The 24,068-nt window shown below is 40.3% G+C and overlaps 2 protein-coding genes across 2 annotated transcripts in view; one reads left to right on the forward strand and one right to left on the reverse strand.

Annotated features, from left to right (window-relative positions):
- The window catches only part of col9a2 (procollagen, type IX, alpha 2), a 13,921-nt gene extending 12,624 nt beyond the window's left edge, over positions 1 to 1,297 (reverse strand). The window contains exon 1 of the mRNA XM_086014377.1: positions 1,006 to 1,297. Within this exon, the coding sequence (XP_085870503.1) occupies positions 1,006 to 1,077 (72 nt within the window). The 5' untranslated portion in view covers positions 1,078 to 1,297. The remainder of the gene's footprint in view (positions 1 to 1,005) is intronic.
- A 9,986-nt stretch (positions 1,298 to 11,283) lies between these two features.
- On the forward strand, positions 11,284 to 23,355 carry angpt2b (angiopoietin 2b). Its single transcript, XM_086014578.1, has 9 exons — positions 11,284 to 12,035; positions 15,652 to 15,807; positions 16,127 to 16,248; positions 17,240 to 17,472; positions 17,595 to 17,719; positions 18,586 to 18,687; positions 20,967 to 21,133; positions 22,325 to 22,455; positions 22,752 to 23,355. Exons 1-9 carry the CDS (start codon positions 11,718 to 11,720, stop codon positions 22,910 to 22,912), a joined length of 1,515 nt encoding a protein of 504 aa, XP_085870704.1. The 5' UTR covers positions 11,284 to 11,717; the 3' UTR covers positions 22,913 to 23,355.
- The last annotated feature ends 713 nt before the right edge of the window (positions 23,356 to 24,068 follow it).

Genomic DNA, 24,068 nt, shown 5'->3' on the forward strand with positions numbered 1-24,068 from the left:
ATATGGTATATGTTTATACCGAATAGGGTAGGATGACATTTTCCACAAGTAATGAAATGTGCATCATAACATTTCACTTAGGTTATGCATCTTAAAGTATAAATTACAATTAATATATTACAATGAGAATACAATGATAATAATAGTAATAATAATAATGTACATATGATAAATGCATATAAATACATACTATACATTCTGCACAAATGCAATTGGTTGTACTTGGTAAATTCATTCCATATCTAAAACCAATACAATAAATACAAATTAATAACAGGGGGATACAAAATACAGAAAGAGGAATGCGGGAGGAGGGGTCATCAGACGCAACCCCCGCATCCCCACCCTTTATCTGTATGTATGTGGGCATGCATTCAATGTGAGACTTTTAATCCAAAAATCCGATTCTTCAGGTATTCAAAAAGAAAAATGGCCCAAAAAATATATTCCTCCCTCCAATGTAAAATAATCCAACAGTTGGCATGTGGGTGCCATTTTAAATATGGCCATTCACACTCTGTAAACAAAGTTAGTTTTGTTTCTGTGTGAGACTCCACATTGTGTCCCATCCTCCATTGCCACAGGCTTTCCTTTGGGGGGGGGGGGACAAGGGCGATTGTATTTTCTTCCTTGTTTGAAAAATGAACATCTTGTGGAAAAACGTCACCCAGGAAACTCCAAATCCATCATGGTCTCTATTTAAAACTCCAGACAAGAAGCACGTTCACATGCGATAATAATCCCCCCCAACCCAAAAAGTGAAGGCTGTTTCAGTTTGTGTCCACTGCAGCAAACAGAAAATCCATTCCATGTTCATCTTTCTCAGACTCATGTCAGGTGACTACCCCACATCACACATGATATCAGCAAATCATAAACCTCAAGTAACTCTCCCACCAACCTTATAAAATCCCACTAAATGACACCGGCATGTGTGTGTGTTTTTAAGGGCCCCCGCCTCAGAATTAAGAAATTGCTTCGAGCAGGTGTCCCCTGTCCACTTACCACTTGGGCCAGAACTAGGCACAGTGTCTGCAGTATTACCCAGGACTTCAGCACGACCGAGAGAGAAGCCATGGTCCTTCTCCCCTGTCGGTCTCTCTCCTCGGTTCACCAAATCCTCTCTTCTTCCTCCCCTATTCCTTTCCAGGCCAGCACAGTGAGGGAACTGGTGGGGTAAAAACTGCCTCCGAGAAGGTGTGGGGGTGGGGGGTTGTGGGTATGTGCACACTCAAGAAAAAAAAAAAATCCAACTCAGGAGGACAGGGTACAAAAGGGGTGGATGTGGGAGGTGAGAGGTAGGCAGAGTTGTAAAGATGACAACCAAGAAAGGAGCAAGGAAACACATATTGCATCTGCTGCTGTGATTGGTTACTTGATGCAGATTTTTCTCAAAGTAGCGCAAGCTCCTCCCACAATCCACAGTAGCTGGACTACTGTCTGCAAACGGAATGAGCGTTTAAACTACTCAGACTCTACACCGTTAAGTATAAAAATTTGAATAGGAAATGAAATTATTATTTTTTCATTGGTAGAAATAAAACACACTGATATCAAGTGGTCATTTTTATAATTACACTTAGTCCTCTGGCTAATAGAAAGACTTTTTGGAACCTGAACAAACAAACCGGAATGTCAAAATGACCTCATAGTGACCCCTAAAGTTGTCACAGGAAACAACATGAAGTTTTGTTGAGATCCACTAGATAGCAGCAAAGCTAACATATTTCTTGCTTGGGCTTTAACTTGAGACCAGACTGTGAAATATTGCCCTCTTGAAAACGCACATTATTAGAACCCATCAATCATTTAACAGCCAACTTGAAAAGTTTTAAAGGTGCTGTGTGTTTGGGACGTTCAGCCGTCCTAGGTTCCATTGTGTGGTGTGATGTGTTTCCGCTGCGATGAAGATGTAATCATGTGTGCTCATCACTCGGCACTTATTGATGACCAAGCGTGGGTTCTGTTCCCTGTCTTTATATGTGCTCATAGGTCATCATTTTTTTGTCATGTTGAATGTTATAAAGGCCTACATGGTGTATACAGTGACTTGGCCCACAAACAGGCATTGCCGACATTTTTTTTGTTACTTGACCTTTAGTGAGCACTGACTTATGTTTCTCATGGATATTTCCAAAGTGACGGTAAAGTTACAAGCCAACAAAAAAAATCCCCGCACTGTTTTCAGACGGACAGGATAATGAAACAATAATGGCAAGGAAAGTCAAGTATGAATGTTGTTTTGGATTGAATCTCATGTTTTCACTGTAACCCTGTTCCATTTTTGGAAAGCTGGAAATAGATCGTAAATTCACATTGGTCAAGTTTTGTGTTTATTGACTGCTTGCCTAGTTTTCTATAAAACCTCTTGTGGGAGCTGGTTATCTTTTTGGGGGACAGAAGAACACGTCTATCTTCAGGCCCGAACACTGTAATTCCTGCATCTCAAGCTGCTTTAAATGTATTCTTCCTGTAATGTATGTTATGCTTCAGTCCAATGACAGTTTGGATCTTATGTTCAAAAACCAAACACAACAACTTTAAAGTGTTATTGTTTGGAGAAGGATTACATTTTATTGTGTTGTTTGTGAAAATAAAGTACTGTAGGCTTTTGTCCAGAAGTATTTTTTTCTTCAACTCTTTTTTTGGGGGGGGAATAAGTGCAGTGTGATAGTGGTGGAATGGTACAATTTCGCACTGTACAGGACCCAATTGTAAGGAAGGACTAACAAATTATTTAAAAAGAACAAAAAGGCAAATAAGATATTTGGATTAATAAAAAAACAACCTAAAATAACAACGCTCTAAAGTACCAAAAAAAAAAACACCAGTGAGAAAAAACAAAGACTCAACTTGGCTCAACTAGGACGAGGACAGCTAACACAAACAATGAACCAACAAGGACAGAAAGAAACCAGGAACTTTGACTACAAGCTACTGACGAGACAACGAGAAACACCTGGACAAGACACAGGTGGCTGAGCGAGCTGTTTGCTACACACAAGGGACCGGCTTGACGAGCACAGGTGTGCACAATAACCTAGTGGGATATGTAACAAACTAAAGGAAACTAACATGAAAAAAAGTAAAAGCATTCAAAACAACTCTCCAAATGTGGACACCCACCACTACCGTGAACATAGCTTAAGAAATGACAGAGCATAACGGTGATATCACTTTAAAACACTGTTCGTCAGCATTGACAAATTAAAATAATTCATAAGCAAAAATGAATCAAAAACCTCATCTTAAGTCATTCCCTTTGTCACTTTATCCCAAGTCTTTCTTAGAAATTGTATTCCGGTAATGTTTGCGACACAGACCAAAACAACTTCTACAACTCCAACTCAAAGAAATATGTTAAAAGATCATGAGTGTGTGATACCACATTACATACTGGTGGCCCGACAGCATGGCTGTGGGACGACATACCAAAAGTGAGTCAACGTGGGCATATGATATTCTTGAGTCACACGTTTGACACTGTTTTTCAGTGGTTAGAAAACTCTCTTTAGGTTTTGCCAGTTGACTGAACCCACAGATCATGAAATTAAAACACTATGATGCATGAGAAATACAATAGAGGGAATGTCTGGCCCAGAAACAAAGTTGACAGCAAACTAATATAGTCTTTCTATATATGTCTGATATTTTGTAAGTACTGCTGCATAGTAGAAAAAAAAAAGTTTAATTGCCGCATTGCATTTTTGATTTAATTACTTCATAATTATGTAACAAATACCACATATCTGCAGCGAGCCTCCTGAGTGGATCGTTACATGGGTAACAACAGAAAATAATAATCGTTGGCTATTGATTTTTTGGGGTTCTGATTCCGCTGCCTTCGAAAACGTGTCTTTCACATTCTCCTTTGTTCATTCCCAGTGCTTTAAAAAAAAAAAAAAAAGTATTTATCTGCCAATTGCATATGAAAATGTGCAAATGCAGGTTTTCATGGTGGAGTTGGAAAAGGAGGACCTCAAACGCAGTGAAAGAATGCAGGACAGAGTCAAAAGATTTATTACAAAATAGATATAACACAAGGTACCACAAAACTACAAATACAGAAATAAAATACCAACAATCGTTAAACAAAGCAACATAAGAACCAAAACACTCAATACCGAAGAAAATGGGGAAATCATAACCACAAAGGTTATACGACATCAACAACAACCCAAGACTAACTGATACAACTGATAAGTAGGGAACTAAACACAAACTAACTGACAAGCCAACGAGCAACACCTGGGCAAGACAGAAGTGGCTTGAGCGAGCTAATTGGTTGACACAAGGAACAGGGCTGGCAAGAACAGGTGGAGACAAAAACCTGAGTAGACAACACATGAAAAAGTAAATAACAGGAACATATACAGTAACATAATGAAACAAATTCAATCTTAATCAAAAAACAGTCCATAAAAACACGTTGGAACTGTTCAGGAAGAGTTTTATGCAGTATTCCTACCTAAGTTTGGCACAGTTTAAAAGTAATCAGGCAATGTTGTTGTTTCTGTCAGCGCAATCAAGTTTTTGAACATGAACATCTTGCACTTGAATCGATGCTAACATTGCTGTCCAGACCAGCTGTACAATAATTGTGCAAATTGTTTATGCTTGAATGACAAAGCAATATGTAAGTTCCCATTTCCTGGCCTTCTCTACTTCACTTGAATTTCTTAATCAATGGGCTCATCGAAGTTGGACATACGTACAGGAGGGCCCATATACACATTTCACCACCCCGGCACATGAGGTTGAAATACCGAGTAAATATTATTCTAGAGTGCAGGTGTAAGGAGTAACAGCGAGGCGACAAAACAAATCTGCAGCATTTGAGCCCGACCCTGCAGACCTGAAGTCAGGTCCCAAAAGTAAAGAGCCGGTTTAGAGTCAGTCAAGGGGCACATAAAGGCATACGGGCTGAGGATATTAGTCGGTCTGGTATGAAATATTCATTAGGGGTTTTTATGCTTACAATTCTGGCATGAAAATCATTTCGTCCATTGAGGATTCTGGCTTATTTGACATGCAAAGTCAATAGAGGACTGAGCAGATGAAAACACATGCTTAGGTGGGCAGTCATGATGCCTGAAGCAGGCTAAGTGCACTTCAATTGTTGATCAAATCTGTTTATATTTTTATTGAGCCTTTTTTGTACCGCTCTTTTATAGTGCTATAACTATTGTGCGTTTACAGCTCTCGTGATGGTGAACATAAGTGGCTATTTGATTAAAGACAGCAGTAACATACAAAAACTACCAAACATTATACACTCAAACACAAAGTGGTCCGATCAAATTTCTATCACAAAAAGCAGTCAGTGATTGTCAGCAAGTACCGGCACCGAAGCAATCATGTAACACAACACAAAAAAAGACAGTAACTATTGCATTTATATCAAGGTTTCCCAGCATTTGTCATCCTTCTTTAAAGGGATCAAATGCTGATTTCATCCGGGGAGAGAGAAAAAAATCCCTTCTTAGGAGGTCTGGCTTAAAGTGGTGCTTGTTAAATCCTTTAGCTCTTAAAGGAGTATGAGATTCACCAATTTCAAGCACCAAGCAAAAAACATTTTTCAACTTATTTCGCATCACAAACGTTCAAGTATTGTTTATAGGCCTTTTGAGACAGACATCCCAGTATTGAATTGCAATTACAGGTGAAGTCCCATTTCCACTTCGACAAAGTAGTTCAAAGTAGTACAAAAGCGGGAAAATCAATGGACAAAAAAAAAAAACATTCGCTTTTAACCGGCAGACAAATGAGTAATCGTGTGCTTTTTTTCACACAACTACTAATTTACACAATATACAAACGCACACTAGTGACACAAAACTTACATTGTTACCTAAGTTGCAAACAAGAATCCATCCACTCTACACTAAATGCAGTTTAATTTTACTTACAAACGGTCAATGCTTTGAGCAAGTATTTAAGAATGAGAGTTCAGTCCCTTTAATCCGTAATGTATGTCACATATGGCTTTTGTAACTCTTACCTTTCCCCTCTGCTGGAGTGATTGTGTCCCCGATAATGCATTGCACCTGGACTTGAACTCTGTGTTCCTTGCCTGCATCTTTTCAGTCGTCTTTTGAAACGCCAATATATATATATAATTTTTTTTTACTATAATGCCTGCCCTAGATTTTAGACAGACTTGCCTTCCGCTTATGATTAACCCCATCAACACCTCCACCTCTCCACAATTTTTTTGACCTTTTACTGGTATTGGACTAATCACTCCTGTACCGAACCTTGACTTTGAGTTACTGATTTTTATCATTTCCCCCGCGGCCTAGCTTTATGGATTTTGGTCCAATTCTCTGCCTTTCTGACAGGCATATCTGGATATGACAGTATTATTTTTTATTGTCATTACCTTTTGGAATATGTTTTTGCTTATCTGTTGAAAACCATTTGGCAAACGCAGTAATAACTGCCTACGTAAAATGATAGTAGAACATGTCAGTCCTGCCAAGGACACTCAGTTTCGCTTAAGCCAAAAAGCAGACAAAAGGTTTAGTCATCTGGGTTGGCTAAAACTTCTATCATGTGTTCAATATGCTGATGATAAAGTAATAACAATCAGCATTAGCCATTAGTTTTGAAGAACTTTTGACAAATAACAGTCCCAGACGGAAACCATCAGGGTTGAAATATGCAATATTCACACCCTGCTTGTAAAACACATAACTCCATCTTCCGAGCTTTTTGAGGCGCATCAGAGCTCATGCTGACTCATGATTTCGAAGATTTAAACCATACTTCACAACACATGAAGTCATCCAACGACATGCTGTCCACAAATTGAGCAATACTAACATATCAAGATCACCATAGTTGCCTCTTCGTTTCTTCATGCAACGACATTGTGGTGCAAATTAATACGGTCTGGTATTTATCCATCTGTGGTCTGTGGAGGGTTTAGTGAGCCAGGGCATTCATATGTCATGCAGCATCCTCACTGCTTCTCATTTCTCGCCTCGTTGCCTTCTGGCAACTTTCGAGAGGATTTTCACTCGAGCCTCTAGGCTGATCGTGCGCGACAACACTTTCACACCTCAATGTTTTGGTGTTGTTACAAAATAGGCCTTGTCCCGGTCTGTTTTGTCCTTCTCGCATTCCTCAAACTCTTTCAGTCAACCTCCCCAGCTTTGTCTTTAGGTGACTTATCTCTGACCGTTCCCCTTCTGTGACTGCTGTCCTGCTTCATCCATCTCTTTATCTTCCAATTTTCATTCTGTGTCATTCCGCCCTTTTTTTTCCTCAGTATCCCTCAGAGGTCTTATGCTCTGCATTTGTCAGTGACACTTTGGACACACCTTTCGCTCTCACACGACTGGGTTGATTGAAAACCTCGGTGCTAGTGATCCATACTGCTGACAGCATTATACTTGATCACCTAAAACACAGGTGGCTTGCCGCATCGCTGACTAAGTTGATGTGAGTTTACCTCTGGCGAATTTAATATACTGGTGTGTACGACCATTTATGGACATTTTTTAGTTTGAAGCGTGACAGTGCATTTGTATGAGTAATCCAAGGTTCTTTCTCTCGAATACTGTATCCAATTTCCCTCTCATTTGGTTCCAGTGCTGACCTACAATATGTAGATCAAACATACAGCTGCTGCTTTGAAGTTCTGTATGATTTTTTTGCGATCCATATCGCACAATTTTATTAGCATTAGCTTGAATTGAATCTGAATCTGATTTGTCTTGTTTTGACATCAGCATTTGTATACGACTACTGTGACATGTGTGATCATCTTCCATCTTCATTCAGAACAGCTCTCTTCTCAGAACTGATGCTTGAGTACCGAACCAGCAGCTGCTCTTTGTCAGTGTGGAATGAGGTCTCCTCTTCGTCCATGGTTCCCACATTCAGTACATTTCACGCAGAAACTCTCTCCTGACGTCTGCTCTTCAAGTAGCATTCCATTCCACCTCCTCTTGTCCATGAATATCTTGTTCTAGTTTTACAGATTTCCATCAGTTGTTCTGGTAATACATCTGTTAACCCTAGCAATGTCAAAAGGTTGAACACAGCACTCTTCTTGTAGGATATTGAGTGGTGTTGGTGACGGCAAAATGAACAAGACTACTGAGAGCGTGAAGGATCATGCTTTGTGTGTTCCACATGAAAGGCAGTTAAGTATTGGCATGAGCAGAACCATATGCAGCGGTAACCTTTCAGTCTAATGATGCAGACAATTTTTGTGGAGTGACAGCGGCAACATGAATCACATATGGTATCTTCTTGACAGGGCAGCCTTCCTACAGTGACAAATACATTCAAGTGTGCATTTCTTTTAGTGTATAGTCTCATTTGTTTCCTTTGTAGCAACTGTGATGAACATAAAGTCACTGGCAACAGGCAGCGATACCCATCTGCTTCCAATATGTCCGTAATCCGTTAAATGTGTTGTATTACCTAATCCAAGTGCACAGCAAGCAAGGTGCCTCCTAATCATTCACATACAAGTCCGTACTTACTCACTCACTGTAGTTTGAAATCACATATGAAGTATATTAAAGGTTTTTATAGTTGCTTTGCATTGGGGCACCTGCAAAAAGAATGGAAACAGACATAGTGAAGGGCCAAAGGTGATACAAACTGTAACCATATGAAGGAGCCTTTTTTTGTTGACTGCTCAAACATAGCCTAGTTTGTGATATTGTTTAGAATTTGCACACTGGTGTGAGCTCAGAACGAAGCAACAAGGCTCTCTCGGTTGTTAACTGCTAACTCGCTTAGTTACGAAGAGCAAAATATCAGTTCTTTTCAGCAACTGTTGTTTTTTGTTTGGTCTCCATGGTCTCTAATCTCTAACCGTCACATTTCAGTTGCAATTACAGTCTCTGGCTCTGAATGTCCAGCTTTATTTGTTTTGGACTTCTTCAATTGTGTCATCTTAACACATCCTGATTGGACCCCGGGGAGCCTGAAGGCATCAGGGTTTTAGTTGCCCTGCATGTCTTAAATGAACATCACTAACTTCACTCACTCCTTCGGTTCATCAGGTTCTTGTTTGTAGCACAAATCAGTGGAGATCAACTTTATTTTCTCTACAGAACACCCCATTGGTCTGTCTGTTGCCTTGTTGACTGGTTCTGCGCAGCAGTAAAGCTGTGCTAATATCATTATTATTATCGTAAATATTATCCCGCTGTTGACAAGTCAAGACCAGCTTGGGATAAGAACTTTTTACTTTCCTCTCCTTTTCAAGCAAACAGATGATCATTGACTAGCAACTCTTCATAGATGGTAGTGGATGAGAGTGCTTTTAGTTACTGAAAAAAAGAATATTTCCAGAGAAATCTGAGGTAACTCTGCTCTCTCTTGTCTGCCTTAGAGGAAGGTTTACAGTGTGACGTGAAATGTTGGCTCGCACTGCGTGAAGCTGTACCACGGGGCGGATATTCCCGACCACTTGACAAGAATAGCAGATGGGTCCACTGTGAACATTTGCAACATTTGTTTCTAAGTCAAATAACCGACCCTCATTTATTTTGATCCCAATGGGATACATTGGATTTATGGGGCTCGTTCACCGTGTGTGTCGTACCAGTCTTCAACTTCCCCGTTAGACAATTGAGTGAGTAACAACACTTTAATTGCGCTTTCATCCACTTGCTGAGTTGGAATGCATGAGAAAATCAGACAGATGATGTCCATTGGGATGGACTGTGGTCATCCATGACCATGTTTAGTATTTCCAGTCTTATATTTCAGTTAGCTTTCCCCAGAACAACAAACTGTCCCTTACTAAAATGAACTATCAATTGCAGACCAAGTATTTTTCTCATTTTTCAATTGTCATTGTAACAATCCTTTCTGATTGAGCATATTTACACTAAAGTTCAATTTGAACAGAGGAAGGTCTGAGCCCTTGATTCGTACCCACACCCTCATCCTGTAAGGCACCATGCCACCATTGTAGTTAATATTCACCTCAATTTAACATGTTTAGCATCCCTCTGGATGCAATGCAGAGTACTGTTTATCTTCTATATTATTCCATGCATGCTTGAAAACCCGCATGTGGTTATATTTCAAACATGAAAGCATGAATGCAAAAAAATCATCTCCGTAGGGGTGTTTTTTTTTCCTTCAATCATCTTGTGATGGTCATATTCAAGTTGTCAGATTTATGCAGTTTTGTGAAAATACTTAAGGTCACATTTGATTATCATACCTGGCAAGAATATTGCTTATATTACTAGGCTTTCTTGCAGCTATATCAAGTTTTGCAGGACGTGACTGCAATAAATTATTGGAGTCATTTATGCTTCATCAGTTTCTACAGAGAGATATTTTAGATGATCAAATATCTGAAATGAACTCAGTATTTGAAAATTACTGCTGAGCATATGGGTATTGCCTATTCACTACTGGCTTGATGATAGTTAAACTCACTTGCTGTATATTAGCACATACTGTACGTTAGCTGATGGTAATGGCAACACACTGTGTTTCAAAGTGGCCGAATTGTTAAACATTCACACAACTATAGCAGTGTGGAATTTTCATTGTCCTTGAGAGTTGAGGGATGGCAGTCGAGGCATGACTGAAAATACAGTATGGAAACTTCGATATAGTACTCCTGTCATGTTATCTGTGATTACCATTAGAAAGAGCAAAGTATTTGTTTATTTCTTCTTTGGGAATGCTAATGACAGGATGCAAAAACATGATGTGTGCCACGCAACTCTCTCAACCATCAGTGAATTTGGAAAAAAGTGTGTTGATATTTCACATGAAAAACAAACACACCAAATGCTGCAAATGAACCCCTAAAAGCCATTTAACGATTAAGGTAACAATACCAACAAAGATAAAGAAGCAGATGAAAAAAGTGAACACTTTGTTGTAGATCTCCAATGTATACTGCTGAACACTGTTTGTTTTCTCATTCCATCCCACATGCGGAAGAAAGCAATTTGAGATTCTATAATCTCTGTTCTGCTACATCAAGGGCACCGTCCCAAATTTGCTCCATATGAGCAAAATATACCATCATGCTTTTAAATGCAATTATGACGACTAGAGACTCTTGTGATAACTTATGTTGTGAAAGGAGTCCTAACATAGCATATCTGTGTGGCTAATTTATTTCACGTTCTAAGGCTATTGAGACAACTTTAGTATAAGAGTGGAGAAAGCAAGAGAGTGGGAGGAGGCAAAATGTTGAGGAAGTTCTGACTGAAGCTCTGCTGGGCATGAGTGTGTGTTCCTTTTCCCACTTCTGTAAGCTCGAGTAGTGAAAGAGGGTGAAAGTACCAGAGGACGGGTGATTGAGTGAGTATGCATGTGTTCCTGAACGTGCGTGGATAGGGAGAAAGAACCACTCCTCTCAAGACTTTAAGTGCCTTACTGCCAGGATTCTAGGAAAGACTCTTAACTTGATTTCTGCTCTTTATTACACCATTACATGGACATAAGCAACTTATGTTTGTTCTGGATGGATTGTGTTAGAACCCATCTGTGTTTTTGACTTGTGTTATGTGGTCCCCACTACGAGGAAATATAGGGGCAGGAACCTAGCAGAGAAGGAAAACATCTGGATGGAAGAGCAACCAGAAGAGAAGAGCAGAAGAGAACGGGATAAAAGAAATAGATCTGAAGAAAATTTTCAATCAAGAATCAGAAACATGTCTGACATGTATGCTCTCTGAAGGGGACCTGCCACTTTCCCTCTCCTCCAACCTGAGATGGGACGCACGCTGGGCCTGACCCTGGCCTACCTGGCCCACCTGGTGGCCTGCGCACTGGGCTCGGAGCGGCAGCAGCACCAAGTACAGCATGGACCCTGCAGCTACACTTTCATCCTCCCTGAGGTGGAACATTGCCAGACCCAGAAGAACTTTGAGGTCACTAACACACTCCAGGGGGACTCCCCAGCCCGAGTCAAATCCGCCGTAAGTCAAAGCACTCTCGGCAGGACTCAGAAGAATAGGTCCTCTTGGCAGGAAATTAAACTGGAGAGTCTGGAAAGTGCGACTGAGAACAATACCCTGTGGCTGCAGAAGGTACAGTCCCCTGGTGTTGATATTTGTACTTAATTTCCATTCCTTCCACCAAAGAGGTTATGTTTTAATTGACAGATAATTTATAATGGATTTGTTTGCACACTCAGAATAATATCCAACTGAGTACTGGTTCAGATGCAGTACATGCAAGGATCAATGCAGATGTAATATGGATTATTCCGTTTTTGAATGCTCAGATGAGACTGGAATTGATCATATGGCATGCTGTAAATTTAGAAGCAATTGTTTTTGCAATTAAGATTTTAGATCATGATTGTTTCCATACAATTTTAGCAAGTGACATATGTTCAAGCCTCTTCTTAGAGCTCTTGTTTTCACATTTCTATTTTAGCTTAGAGCTCCAAACAAGATGCTGAAATAAAGCACAGTAAATCCAAAGATGGCACCATCCGTTGACAAGATTTGCTTATTGATCAATTCCGGGCTTAACAGGGATTTTTTCCTTCATGCTTCTGCATGTACAGTATATCTGGCACAGTGCCCATGTCTGGAACATGCCTGCATTCTTCTCCATACTATGCGGATGCCAGAACTCCCTGTTGCAGTCAAGAAAAAGACAAGCATGTTAAAGCTTGCTGAGATGTTGCCAAATATGGATCATGCTGTTAAACCTTCCGTATTTAACCACCACAGGCAAGATCAAATCAACAGCAATCTTGACTCATGTATTAGCAGCGCTTCAGCTGAAGTTGACTGTTCTTAACTCGGTTCTCATTGAAGTGTGTTTGGTAAAATGAGTGATTACCCATGGGGCGTGTAGCACGTCCTCTTGCTGGGTGTTTGGAATCGGCAGTTCCATTTCGCCTGGATTATGATTCAAATGAATTGATGCGATTTAAATTTGCAACACAATAGTGTTTGCATTGCTAAAGTCAACAGGCCACAGAATCAGCATTGGTCTATTGTGCCGGATCGACGCCAATCCTCTCCACCCGTCCCTCTATTCTTGTCTGCAGTACTCTCGATATTCGTTGTATGCATTCATTCAGCACTCAGTCTTCAGTTTGATCCAAAGCAAACACAACTATACTTCTGAATTTTAAAATAGATTATGAATACCAAAGCTAAACATTCTCACCAGAAAGCAGATTTTTTTTTATCTGTCCGCCCTCTCTGTCCATCTCCATAAATTGTCTCGATTGTTGCATACTTGAGGGATGATATATGCGTCTCATCTCACACATTGACTTGTCAACCATCATATCTTCTATACTCCTTTTCTCTCATACTTGCTCTTTTTTGACATGCAACGTCTACAAATACGTATGAAAACACCGACAGGCACACACGAAAACACACACACTTTCCACAATTCCCCTGTGCACACTGTCTGAAGCTCAAGTCTGTGAACCAAGGACCGCGCTTCCAGGGCAAGCATACCCCCTTGGGACGGTGCAGTATGCATGAGTCTGAGGGATCGAAAAAGGCGCAGCTAGAAAGAAAATGATTGTTCTTTGTGTGCTTTTGAGAAAATGGCTAAAAGCTAGAATACAAAAGCGCTACACAACCCATCTCGATTTTCTAATGTTGTAGAGTAACCAATACATAATATATTCTTGTATCGGGGGAAAATGCTATATATTCTCCATATAATCACTTAAAATATAATCCATCCAGCTAGTCAACAACTAAAACTCATTAAGAGTAACAAAATAAACTAGGGCTGTCAGAGTTCAAGCGTTAACCATGGAGATTAATTTGAATTTTATAAAGAGTTTTAAAAAAAAAATACTCCGTTTTTTACTTCCTGTGGCAGCTGACCTCTGGACAATTTGCAGTCAAATTTAGATTAGAGTCACTGTTGTAAGGACAGACTTTTACATAGTTTTACTTTAAAAATTTGCTTGACAGCTCATTGGACAAATCCAAAATAATTTGCAGACTTTGCAAAGCCAAATTCAAATTCCATATTAGTTGCATATCTTTGCTGGATTGTTTAACAGTCATATTTTACAGGAAAATAAATGTATTCAAGGATGAAACAAAGCGATTAGAACAGTCTTTGATTCAAACTATACAGTACTCCCCCCCACATTAATTTACTCAAGTAAATATCTGTTCCAAGCTTCATACAAAATTGTACTTGGAAAATACGATTAATCGTGATCAATTATGGAAAATTTTGCGATTAAGTGTTTAAAAAAACGTTGATCGCTTTACAGCACTAAAATAAACATAGGCTTCTCTGGAATATATACATCACGGTGTAGTGCCAGTTAAACTCAGTCTGCAAAACCACTTCAGATTTCATATAAATCCCCTTTTCCACCAAATTAAAATTGTTACCGTGTGATACATTATTGTTTTGTTTTCCTTTCTTAAACCTTTTCTGTATTATAATTGTCGTCTTTGTTGAGTTCATGACTGAACTGAATGTTTGGTGGTTGAAACGTGTCTTTAACCTAAACTTGGCGTGCGTATTCTTGTATTTCTGGAGCAAATCTTTGGATTATCACTCATAGATCTCCTGAGGTCATCTCACCCTTACAGTGGCCCATCCAACCACACCTATTGAAAGACAATGCCCAAAACCGTAGAGCATATACACTGATGTACCACGTTCCACATAGAGATCACAAAGGGAACGAGTACATGGGGCCAACATTAATTTTCCAAATTCCTTCTCTGGTGTTTTCTAAGAAGAAACTCCTGTTTGTTTTCCTTTGTCCAAGCCCCCAATGCGACCTCCCGCCCGGTCCCCTTGTACTCGCTCTCCCTGCTGCCTAAGGGGGGTTGGCAGAAATTATGTGAGCGTGCTTTTGTTTTTCTATTAATAGCCTGAGCAGATTATGCAAAAGTAGAAATATTGTACAGATATGCGGGACGCCATGTGACACCCAGAGAACTGATGTCCTGGTGAAATACTGTCAGCCCCAATTTACTGCAGCACCTTGTTTCTCCACATGTACTTGATCCAAAAAGGGTTAAACTGGTGCCATGAGCACACACAAAACAGTGTTGATATTGATTCAGACATCAATTATGACCTAAACATCCCTAATAACCACTCTGCTGCTGTAATTATGTGAACAAATGAGTATAATGGCTCGACAAGTATCACACAGATTGAACTGCTTTCCCTTCATCTATGCCTTTTAGATAGATTAGAAGAGAATTATGCTTCATCCCAAATGTGATTTTCTAGGTGCAGGGTGATGCAAAGCAGCAATTAGTGCAACGGCGAAGGAGTGTATCATACCTTAGACTTGAGCTCCATTACTGGTGCATCGCCTCAATGCATGATCCAAGGATCTTAAATTCTGCTGTCATACTATGAGGGTTTTTTTTAACCTCCAATGTGAAAGTTGGATTTAGATAGGAAATGGTTAGTAGAACATTGTTTAAAGTGGAAGATCAGAGAGAGGAGGATTACTGCTCCTTCCAAGCAAGCGTCCCGGTAATTGCATTTACATCTTAATCGGCCCCTTGGTTCGGTTGCTCAATACTTCACAGATTAGTGAGCAATGTCTAGTGGTACATTATCACAACACCAGAAACAGTACACAAAAGTGTCATTGCAGTTAAAGGAAAAAAAAAAAGAATTTCATGTAAAAAAAAATCCAATGCAACGGGCCAATGCTGTTTCTTTTCTCAGTTGGAGAACTTCATCCAGGAGAATGTTCGCTCTGGCATCGAAGAACTAAAGAGAACCGCCGTGCACACTCAAACAGCCGCCATGCTCGAGATGGGGACCAACCTCCTCAGTCAGTCAGCAGAGCAGACTCGCAAACTGACTGATGTTAAAACTCAGGTGAGCCTACTCGGAAGGCTCTGGGTGAGGCTTCAGCTTGTGATGGAACGCTTCAATCGTTACCGAAGCGCTAATACATACAGTACACTCCTAAGTTCGGGGCACTCATTATTGCTACTCAGGTTTTGATGAACATATTGAGCTATTCCCAGCCTCTGACAAGATGCTGATTAAAACAGAAGTGAGTGGCAAACTACAAATATGTTTTCAATGACTACAGACTTACTTCAATTGAAATAATCATTAAAAATGATGGATACATAATTGTGTTACATGACATTCTTTAGCAGCAAGTCTTGACTTTCTCTGCACACTGTAGGTATTAAACCAGACGAGTCGCATGGAGATCCAGCTGCTGGAGTACTCACTTTTTACCAATCGTCTGGAGAAACACGTACTCGTGCAGACTCAGGAGATATCACGTCTCAAGGACAAAAACAGGTGAACAAAATTAGGCATGTTTACAGTATGATTCTACCTAGAGCATTTTGGCAGTGCCCGTATTTTGGGATATGAGATTTAATATTCACTCAAAGTCTCTTAACATCTCAATGTCAAAAAGCTGTATTTATGTTTTGCTGTTTATCCAAAACTGTTCTGTTATACGTTTTTCCTCGTGTATTTAAGAAGTGATTTCACATATGACATTTCACTGACGACATATTGAGACATTTATTTGTTTTAATGCAAATTTTGATACCAATAAGTGTATGTACATGTGTGCCAATGTGGTATTGATCATATCAAAATCAGGAAAGGCTATCAGAATAAGCCCAGTCCAATCTGAAAACAATGGCATTCACAGTATAATAAGCATTGTGCAGAAAGTGTGGAAGTGTACGCAGTAAAATGGCAGTGGTCATTAGGAGGGGTTTCCTATTATTCTAACTAGAAACAGAGGAACATGAGGTCAGATTTTGGTCAGCGTGGGTCAAAGGCGGGTCAACAGTCAGCATGAAAACAAGTGGGTGGTTTTGTCCTAGTGCGATGGTTGTTTTTCATTCCTTTCCATCATTTTCACGAAACGCCTCCACGAGATTCAAGCGCCTCCAGCTTTGCCACCTGTTACATCTGTTTCTGCTTGTTCCCCCTCGCCTTTGGGCCCCTCCAGTTTATTATATGACTAATTAATAAAGAGATACATGTGCATGAGTGTACACACTATTCTAGGGTGAGTGGAACTACTGGGATATCATGCAGTAAGAAAGATGAGAAAAGGGAAAATAGATCATCAATTGTTGTTGTGGTTGTACTTTGCATCCATTTGGGCAGTGATATCCAATATTAAACATGTTAAATTGGGAGATAATAACAGATCTCTGCATTGGTTTATTGCCAACTGACTCATGCCATTAGCACAGTCCAATGTTCCGTTTCTACATATCTAAAGCACTGCATACTGATATTTTTCTTCTCTTTTTTTTTAAATCAGTTTTCTCGAACAAAGACTCTTGGCGCTGGAGGCTCAATATGGGATGGAACTGCAGGGCTTGCAAAGAGAAAAGCAGCAGCTGCGGGAAGTGATGCAAAGGCAGAGCCGACTGGTCGGCCAGCTCCAAGGCGAACTGGGCAGCGCAACTTCGAACAACACATTGCTACAAAGACAGCAGGCTCGGCTCGCGGACACAGTTGAGCAGCTACTAGCTTTGGTCAACCACTGTAACGGTACGGCGGACCTCCTGATGCAAAAGGAAAACAAACATTGTATCTATATTTTATGTACTGCATTGTCAAATCCTACTGAATGAAAATCGGGAATTCCCCCCACCCACCTTCCCACCCTCCAGAAATCTCCCATGTGCCCATACAGGAGCCGCCTAGTTTCAGGGATTGTGCAGAGATTCTACATTCTGGACAAACAGCGAGTGGGATATACAGCATACACCTCGCAAACTCTACCCACTCCGTCAAGGTAGTGGAACTTTAAAGGTCATTGATCTTCTCTAGTAAATATCACCTAAATGACTGTGACAGCAAGTATGTAATAAGGAGTATGTGGTGCTGGAAATGCCATGCTATTTTTGGTTTCTTATCATTAGCCCCCAAAGGCTTTGTGGTGGGGATACGTGTGTTGCCGAATGCAATGTCAGAATAACTTGGGAGCTAGCTGTCAATGTGCTGTAGTAACAAGCCCTTGTTAATTCGACCGCGGCCTCCTCCAGCGGCAAACCCACTCCTGGTTAGGATTCGAGGCTGGTGTCTTCGCTGTCTGGTCTCAACATAGCAGCATTTTTTATTCAGCATTTTTTCTTAAGTTTGCTGGCTGGCACCTACTCCTCAGCTTCTATTTTTTGTGTGCTTATTCTTCCTCAACCACTGTGGGCAAAGCAGCCAGGTGTTAAGTTGTTGTGCCATGTGTTTCCAGTCAATGAGGGCCAATGTTGGTTCCCAGTGATGCAAGTTATCACAACCCAAATCACTGCTGCTTTCAATCCATGCCAAGAATGAGGCTGGCAAGCTGGGTGGCTTCAATAAAGTGGGGCAGATGCAGTTTTGTTCTATTTTTCAGAGATTTGGAGTTCTCCGTTGGACAAGCTTTCAAAAGTAATAAATGTGCCTTAGTAGGAGTGGGTAACTTCAGCAAAAACCTACATTTGAATCACTAATGCTGTGAACAATGGGAAGAATTTCAAACTAAATTCAATTTTAGTCTAGCTGTTCATTAATAATACTAATGTTTGACTGCCAATTAAAAATGGTTGAAATCTTTGCCGATAAATATATAGCTTAAACATGTGCTGCATTTTTGCGCCTAAAATCCTGATTTCATTTCTTGAGGTTTTCTGTGACATGGAGACCAGAGGTGGAGGGTGGACCGTGTTCCAACATCGTAGAAACGGCTCCGTCGATTTCCATCGCGGATGGAAGGAATACAAATTGGTGGGTGCATCCGAGGGTAACGATTCATATGTGATTTAGCACAATGAAGCGTGGGACCGCCACCTTGCTGTGTGATCCCAGGTGACCCACCATTGTTATGTTTGGCAGCCCCCGGGTTTTCTACCACCTCTCATGTTATTGCACCTGCTACTGCTCACTCTCCCTGTCAGACTCCCACACATCCAAGCATGCACGGCCATACAACACACATACACACACGCATGTGTGTTTTTCAGTGACCCGCAGACGATTAGTTTTCCATCAGTTTTCAAGATCTCAATGCTTGGTTTAACATGAAGCCATATTTTTACCAAGTGGTATTATTTAGTCCGTAAATCCTTATCTAGCTTTTTTATTTTAGCGCAGCACAAACCTGCCAATGAATTCAAAGAACAACATGACACATAAACAATGACGGACATCCAGTACTTTGTTAGTTCATTTTGAGTGTTATAATAAGAAGGCCAGCTTTGTTGAATTGAAAGGCATGCAAGCGAGTCAAACATTTGTTGTGTGTATGGGTACGCATAAAGCACAAAAAGAACAATGCACTGTACTCAAATGAACTGTTCTGCTTGTTGGAGAAGGGCCAAACACCAATGTAAAATTGCCATGTCATTCAAAGTCGTGTCAATAGACTCCGTATGCCATTGAGTCCAAAGTATTTTTCGAATATATTGACTGAATGAGTCAAGCAAAGCTTTCTGAATGATTGCAGAAGCAATTCATTTCTTAATTGCCACATCTTGGGCTGAAACCAGAGGCAGGGGAAGCTTGACAGGGGAAGACCCACCAGAGATGGAGGGAGATTGAGGGAGCGAGGAAAAAAAAAAGAAAATCCTTCAAGAACAATATTTTCACAAGCGGATGGTAAATATTTCGCCCAGGTTGAGCCATGGGAGCACAGAGGCCCTGTTGGTGGCAGATAACATATATTATTTGATCCAGGTCCCTATTCCTAATCCCACCAACTGCAATCAATATCACTAAACTGTTGTGGCCAGGCCTGCAGGTCACATGATAAATGAAACTGGGTTCTTACCTAATCCACTACATACTTGCTCTTGCCTCGGACCAATCTCTTGCGGGAGAGTGAGACAAAGTGACTTAAACATTCAGTGGCAAACAATAAGCATTATTAAAGAAAGAAACAATATCAATATTATGTAAAACCAAGACCCCAATTGAGTTTTAATGAGGTGAAAGGTCAAATCGGTCAAAATTGTCAACGATATTCCAATTGAATTGCCGTTACTTAAGGGGGCACACTATGAACATTTTACTTTTTAATGTATGGAATAACAATAGTTACAGGTATGCCTCTGGACGAATAGATGTATTGATTTCATTACCACTGATTACCCTGGTATACGAGTCTTATACTTCAAGAGCTTCCATGTATTCAAACATCATGCAGCAGTTTCTTCCTCCACACCATCATTATTATGTTCATTTGTTTCCCATTAAAACTGAGTCAGATGTACTTGTCTGGAGCGACAGCGAATGCACCCATACAGCAATTATATCCCAGCCCCTGTAGCGGACAGAAACATGAATCCAAAAGAATTAGAGATCTTAGAAATGTGGCTTTCATACAGACAGAGTTTATTATTATTATTTACTGTTTCAATCAAAGCTGTAAAAATAACGTGTCAGTGCAAGAGAAGGACTATTTTCATTTAGAAAAAAATCGAGTGGTAATTACCATCCTCTATTCTGTTACAAAGATGTCAATATCGTCATTGTCTACAAATCATATCAGATCACGTTCGACTGGTTACACTGTCGTCTATATAGCACTGCCGTTACTTTACTTACTTTAATCAGAGCTCCCGGCGATCGACGGCGTCTGCCATTAGCCTACCTTCGGCTCGAAAAAATTCCACGACATCCTCTGCGGTCTCGCGACACCGTCACGTGTATATTCTGATGCATTAAGTTGGCAAAGATATTGAGAATTGGTTTAAAAAAGGACAGTGACGCATCCGCTGTGCCGGCTTGAAAGGTAGAATGACGCAACAGCGCTCCCGGCTCTAGTGATAGAAACGCGGTTATGTGCTCCCGGGCTTAATGGGTTAAGGCAAATTTAAGCTTCAACTGACTCATCAGTAATGTGACTTCCAGAACATAGCATTTACCTTCACAAAGTCTCCTGCCATCTGAATGATAAATGTGACTCTTAAATTTAGTTACATTATCGTATTAACTGCAAACGCGCTTGGCAGGTCCTTGGCAAAACCACCCACTCATTAGCCTCTTTGTCTTTGTGCTCGATCCAGGGGTTTGGAGAGCCTTCTGGGGAACACTGGCTGGGAAATGACATCATCCATAAACTGACTAGATCCGGGGAATATAGCCTGCATGTCCAGTTGAAGGACAGAGATGGGAATGAGGCCTACTCACACTATAAACACTTCTACCTAGAGGAGGAGGGACGCAACTACAGGTAACATGAAACAAGTAACAAGTGTTTAAATCATGATGTAACATTCCCGGAGGGAATTAGTATCACAGCAGATAATCAACAATTATGCTCAAGCCAAACTCTCTTGGACTATTTCAAGACTTCTATTTAGAAGAAAGAGCACAGGAGTGGGCATACATTACTTATTTCCCATCTCTTCAGTTAGTGCTGCCCTTGATAGTGCCACAGGAGAATGCCTCCACTGATGGTTTGACTTCTAATACATGAATATGGTCACAACCATAACACAAAGCTTAACTGACTAACAAGATCAAGCGTGGGAGCGCTTCGATTCGACTGTATCCGAGCTGACATCAGAACGACCAAATAGCAACGTTTATGTTTTGTGTCAGTTTCAAAGTGATTTGTTTCTGTCTGTATGTGGAGATGAATGCTCGGTGATATGTCAAGTCATAATCACACGTGGGCGTGCGCTTTCCAAGATCCGCGGCAGTGCACATAATTCCATTTAGTTCAGTTTGTTGCACATAATCAGCACAATCAAAATGTGTGTTGATGTATTCATGTGAAATGAAGCTCCTGAGTCTTTTGTTGATTGCTCCTTGAGAAATTTTCCCCTTTTCTGGAAGACTGATGGTTTTTAACTGACTGACCATTTGACCTCATTTGTTATAATTGCTCCAAAACATACCGGTAATTATAATTGCTCCAAAACATACATACCGGTAATTATAATTGCTCCAAAACATACCGGTAATCATGTTTTTAACTTACAAATGCAAGAGAAGCATTCTTCATTTATCCATTATTAGACAGTTTGCTCTTGCTATGGTGTGGATCACATAACTCAGGGGGAGTCCAGTGCTAACGAGAAGGAAGCCAAGCCAGACATCTGCACTCTTCAAAGCAGCAGTGACACACATAACTACACAAAACCACACATGCTGAATGAAAATTGCTGAGTGACTTAATAGTGGTTGGTAGATTTGATTTTTTTTCACCCCCCATTTTTGAGTCACCCCCCATTTTTGAGTCCATATCAAATAAACAAACACATAAAAATATTGTTCTACATGTATCATTCATCACTATAAGCAGAGTGCATACTATAATTTCAAGAATTTAGCATTAACGTTACCATCATTTCTGTGCAATTTAGCATTTTGCCAATTCCAATTTAACAACCTTCTTTTCAAATATTTCCAAATGCAGCCTTCATGTTGAGGGCTTCAGCGGGACGGCTGGACGGACCAACAGCATGGCCCACAGCGGCACCCAGTTCAGCACCAAGGACAGAGATAATGATCACTGCACCTGCAAGTGTGCACAGTTGGCGTCCGGAGGTGCGCAGCCTTATGCCAAATACATGAAGATGTCTCAGTTTGTCTTGCTTGTATGTAAAAACTGTTAAAAAAAAAAACAAATCACCATTATTACTATTATGGTTCCATGCCTCACGAACAAGACTATGCATGTCAGTAAGCACCAAGCATTAAAGTAGACATTTTGATGCATAGTATTGCAACCAGTGAGTGTTCATTGAAGTCACTCGACACTTCCAGCTGTAGATTCTATTACATTTCAGTGGAAACTTCCATTAGTCCCGATTTTTCCCCCTGATTTATTCTTTCCTCCCCAGGTTGGTGGTTTGAGGCTTGCGGACCATCCAACCTGAATGGTGTGTATTATCCCAGCTCATCCAGTGTGGTTCGCTACAATGGCATAAAGTGGTATTATTGGAAAGGACCAAATCTGATGGCTACCATGACAACCATGATGGTGCGCCCAGCAAACTTCTGATGACTGCTTATTTTAAGTCAAACTTTCCTCATCCATCATCACCACAGTATTAGAGAACGATATCTGAGTTAGAATCAGCGGTAGTGGATTGATTATGAATTGATGCCCCACCAAAAAGGTTTATAATTTCCTATTGAGGCCACAAAATGGCAGCATTGCTTTGGTCTTAATTAAACTCCTCAACGCACTTCAACATAGTTCCTAGGCTTTTAGAAGACCTAAAATATCTCAGTGATGACCATTCAACAGAGACTTGACTCAAAAATGTAAGGATTTTAATGAAAATAATCAAATGTAATCATAGTTGTCAAGCTTTTACGGCACTTCCCACATTGGAGATGTAGTTATTTCTTTTTAGATTTAGTTTGACATTTATTTTACAATATGACGATCTACACTTAGTTAACATGGTTATATTGTCACTAAAACAAGGACAGCCATAATAAACGACTTTGCCCTTCTGAAGGGAAACATTCACGTTCTTTCCTGTCCTGGCTCTCATGAAATATTCATTTCTGAGTGATTTTGCTCATAAAAGCACATTATACATCCTTGCTAGGGTAATTTATTGCAGAAATAAAACATTTGATATAACATCTTGGGACGGTTAAAAAAGATTATAGCATGTGCATCCTCTGTTGTTAGGTCAGCCTCAAACTTGTCTTGCACAGCTGTTGAGATAAATTATCCAGTAGCACCAGTCCCGGCAGTTCCTATTAGCGTGCAAATGTTTTCCACCTGTATCAGCTGTGCACATTGAGCGTTGTCACAGAGGAGGATAAGGTCTGGTCAAATTGTCACGGCCTGCTCATTGTTTGACATGCACCACCGTGCTTCTCCGAGTGACATCTGGCAATTTAGTGCAACTGGACACAGTCGGTTTAATGAACTAGACTACAGATATCTTTATTGCTGTCAGTGCTTGTAGACATTTTCCCTGGGAAAGAAATATCTATTTGCTGATAATGTAAAAATATGTTCTGACCAGTGAATTCCTCCATTCTCTGCAAATTGCCTTTCTTTGTGAGGCTTCACTGAACCTGTTAAGGACTCAACCAGCCTTAACTGTCTTTGATTTACTACTCTATTAGAAAAGATGCAGGACATGCTCAACACAGTCGAATTGCTCTGAACAATGCAGCGCTATTAAAATCGC

Source organism: Filicampus tigris, chromosome 18, assembly GCF_054856515.1.
Source record: "Filicampus tigris isolate MCC_2025a chromosome 18, RoL_Ftig_1.0, whole genome shotgun sequence".
Classification (NCBI taxonomy): domain Eukaryota; kingdom Metazoa; phylum Chordata; class Actinopteri; order Syngnathiformes; family Syngnathidae; genus Filicampus; species Filicampus tigris.

Coding starts and splice junctions, on each gene's coding strand:
- angpt2b (XM_086014578.1), top strand. CDS start 11,718: ATGGGACGCACGCTGGGCCTGACCCTGGCCTACCTGGCCCACCTGGTG. Junction 17,720..18,585: donor ACTCTACCCACTCCGTCAAG/GTAGTGGAACTT, acceptor TCATTTCTTGAG/GTTTTCTGTGACATGGAGAC. Junction 18,688..20,966: donor GATGGAAGGAATACAAATTG/GTGGGTGCATCC, acceptor TGCTCGATCCAG/GGGTTTGGAGAGCCTTCTGG.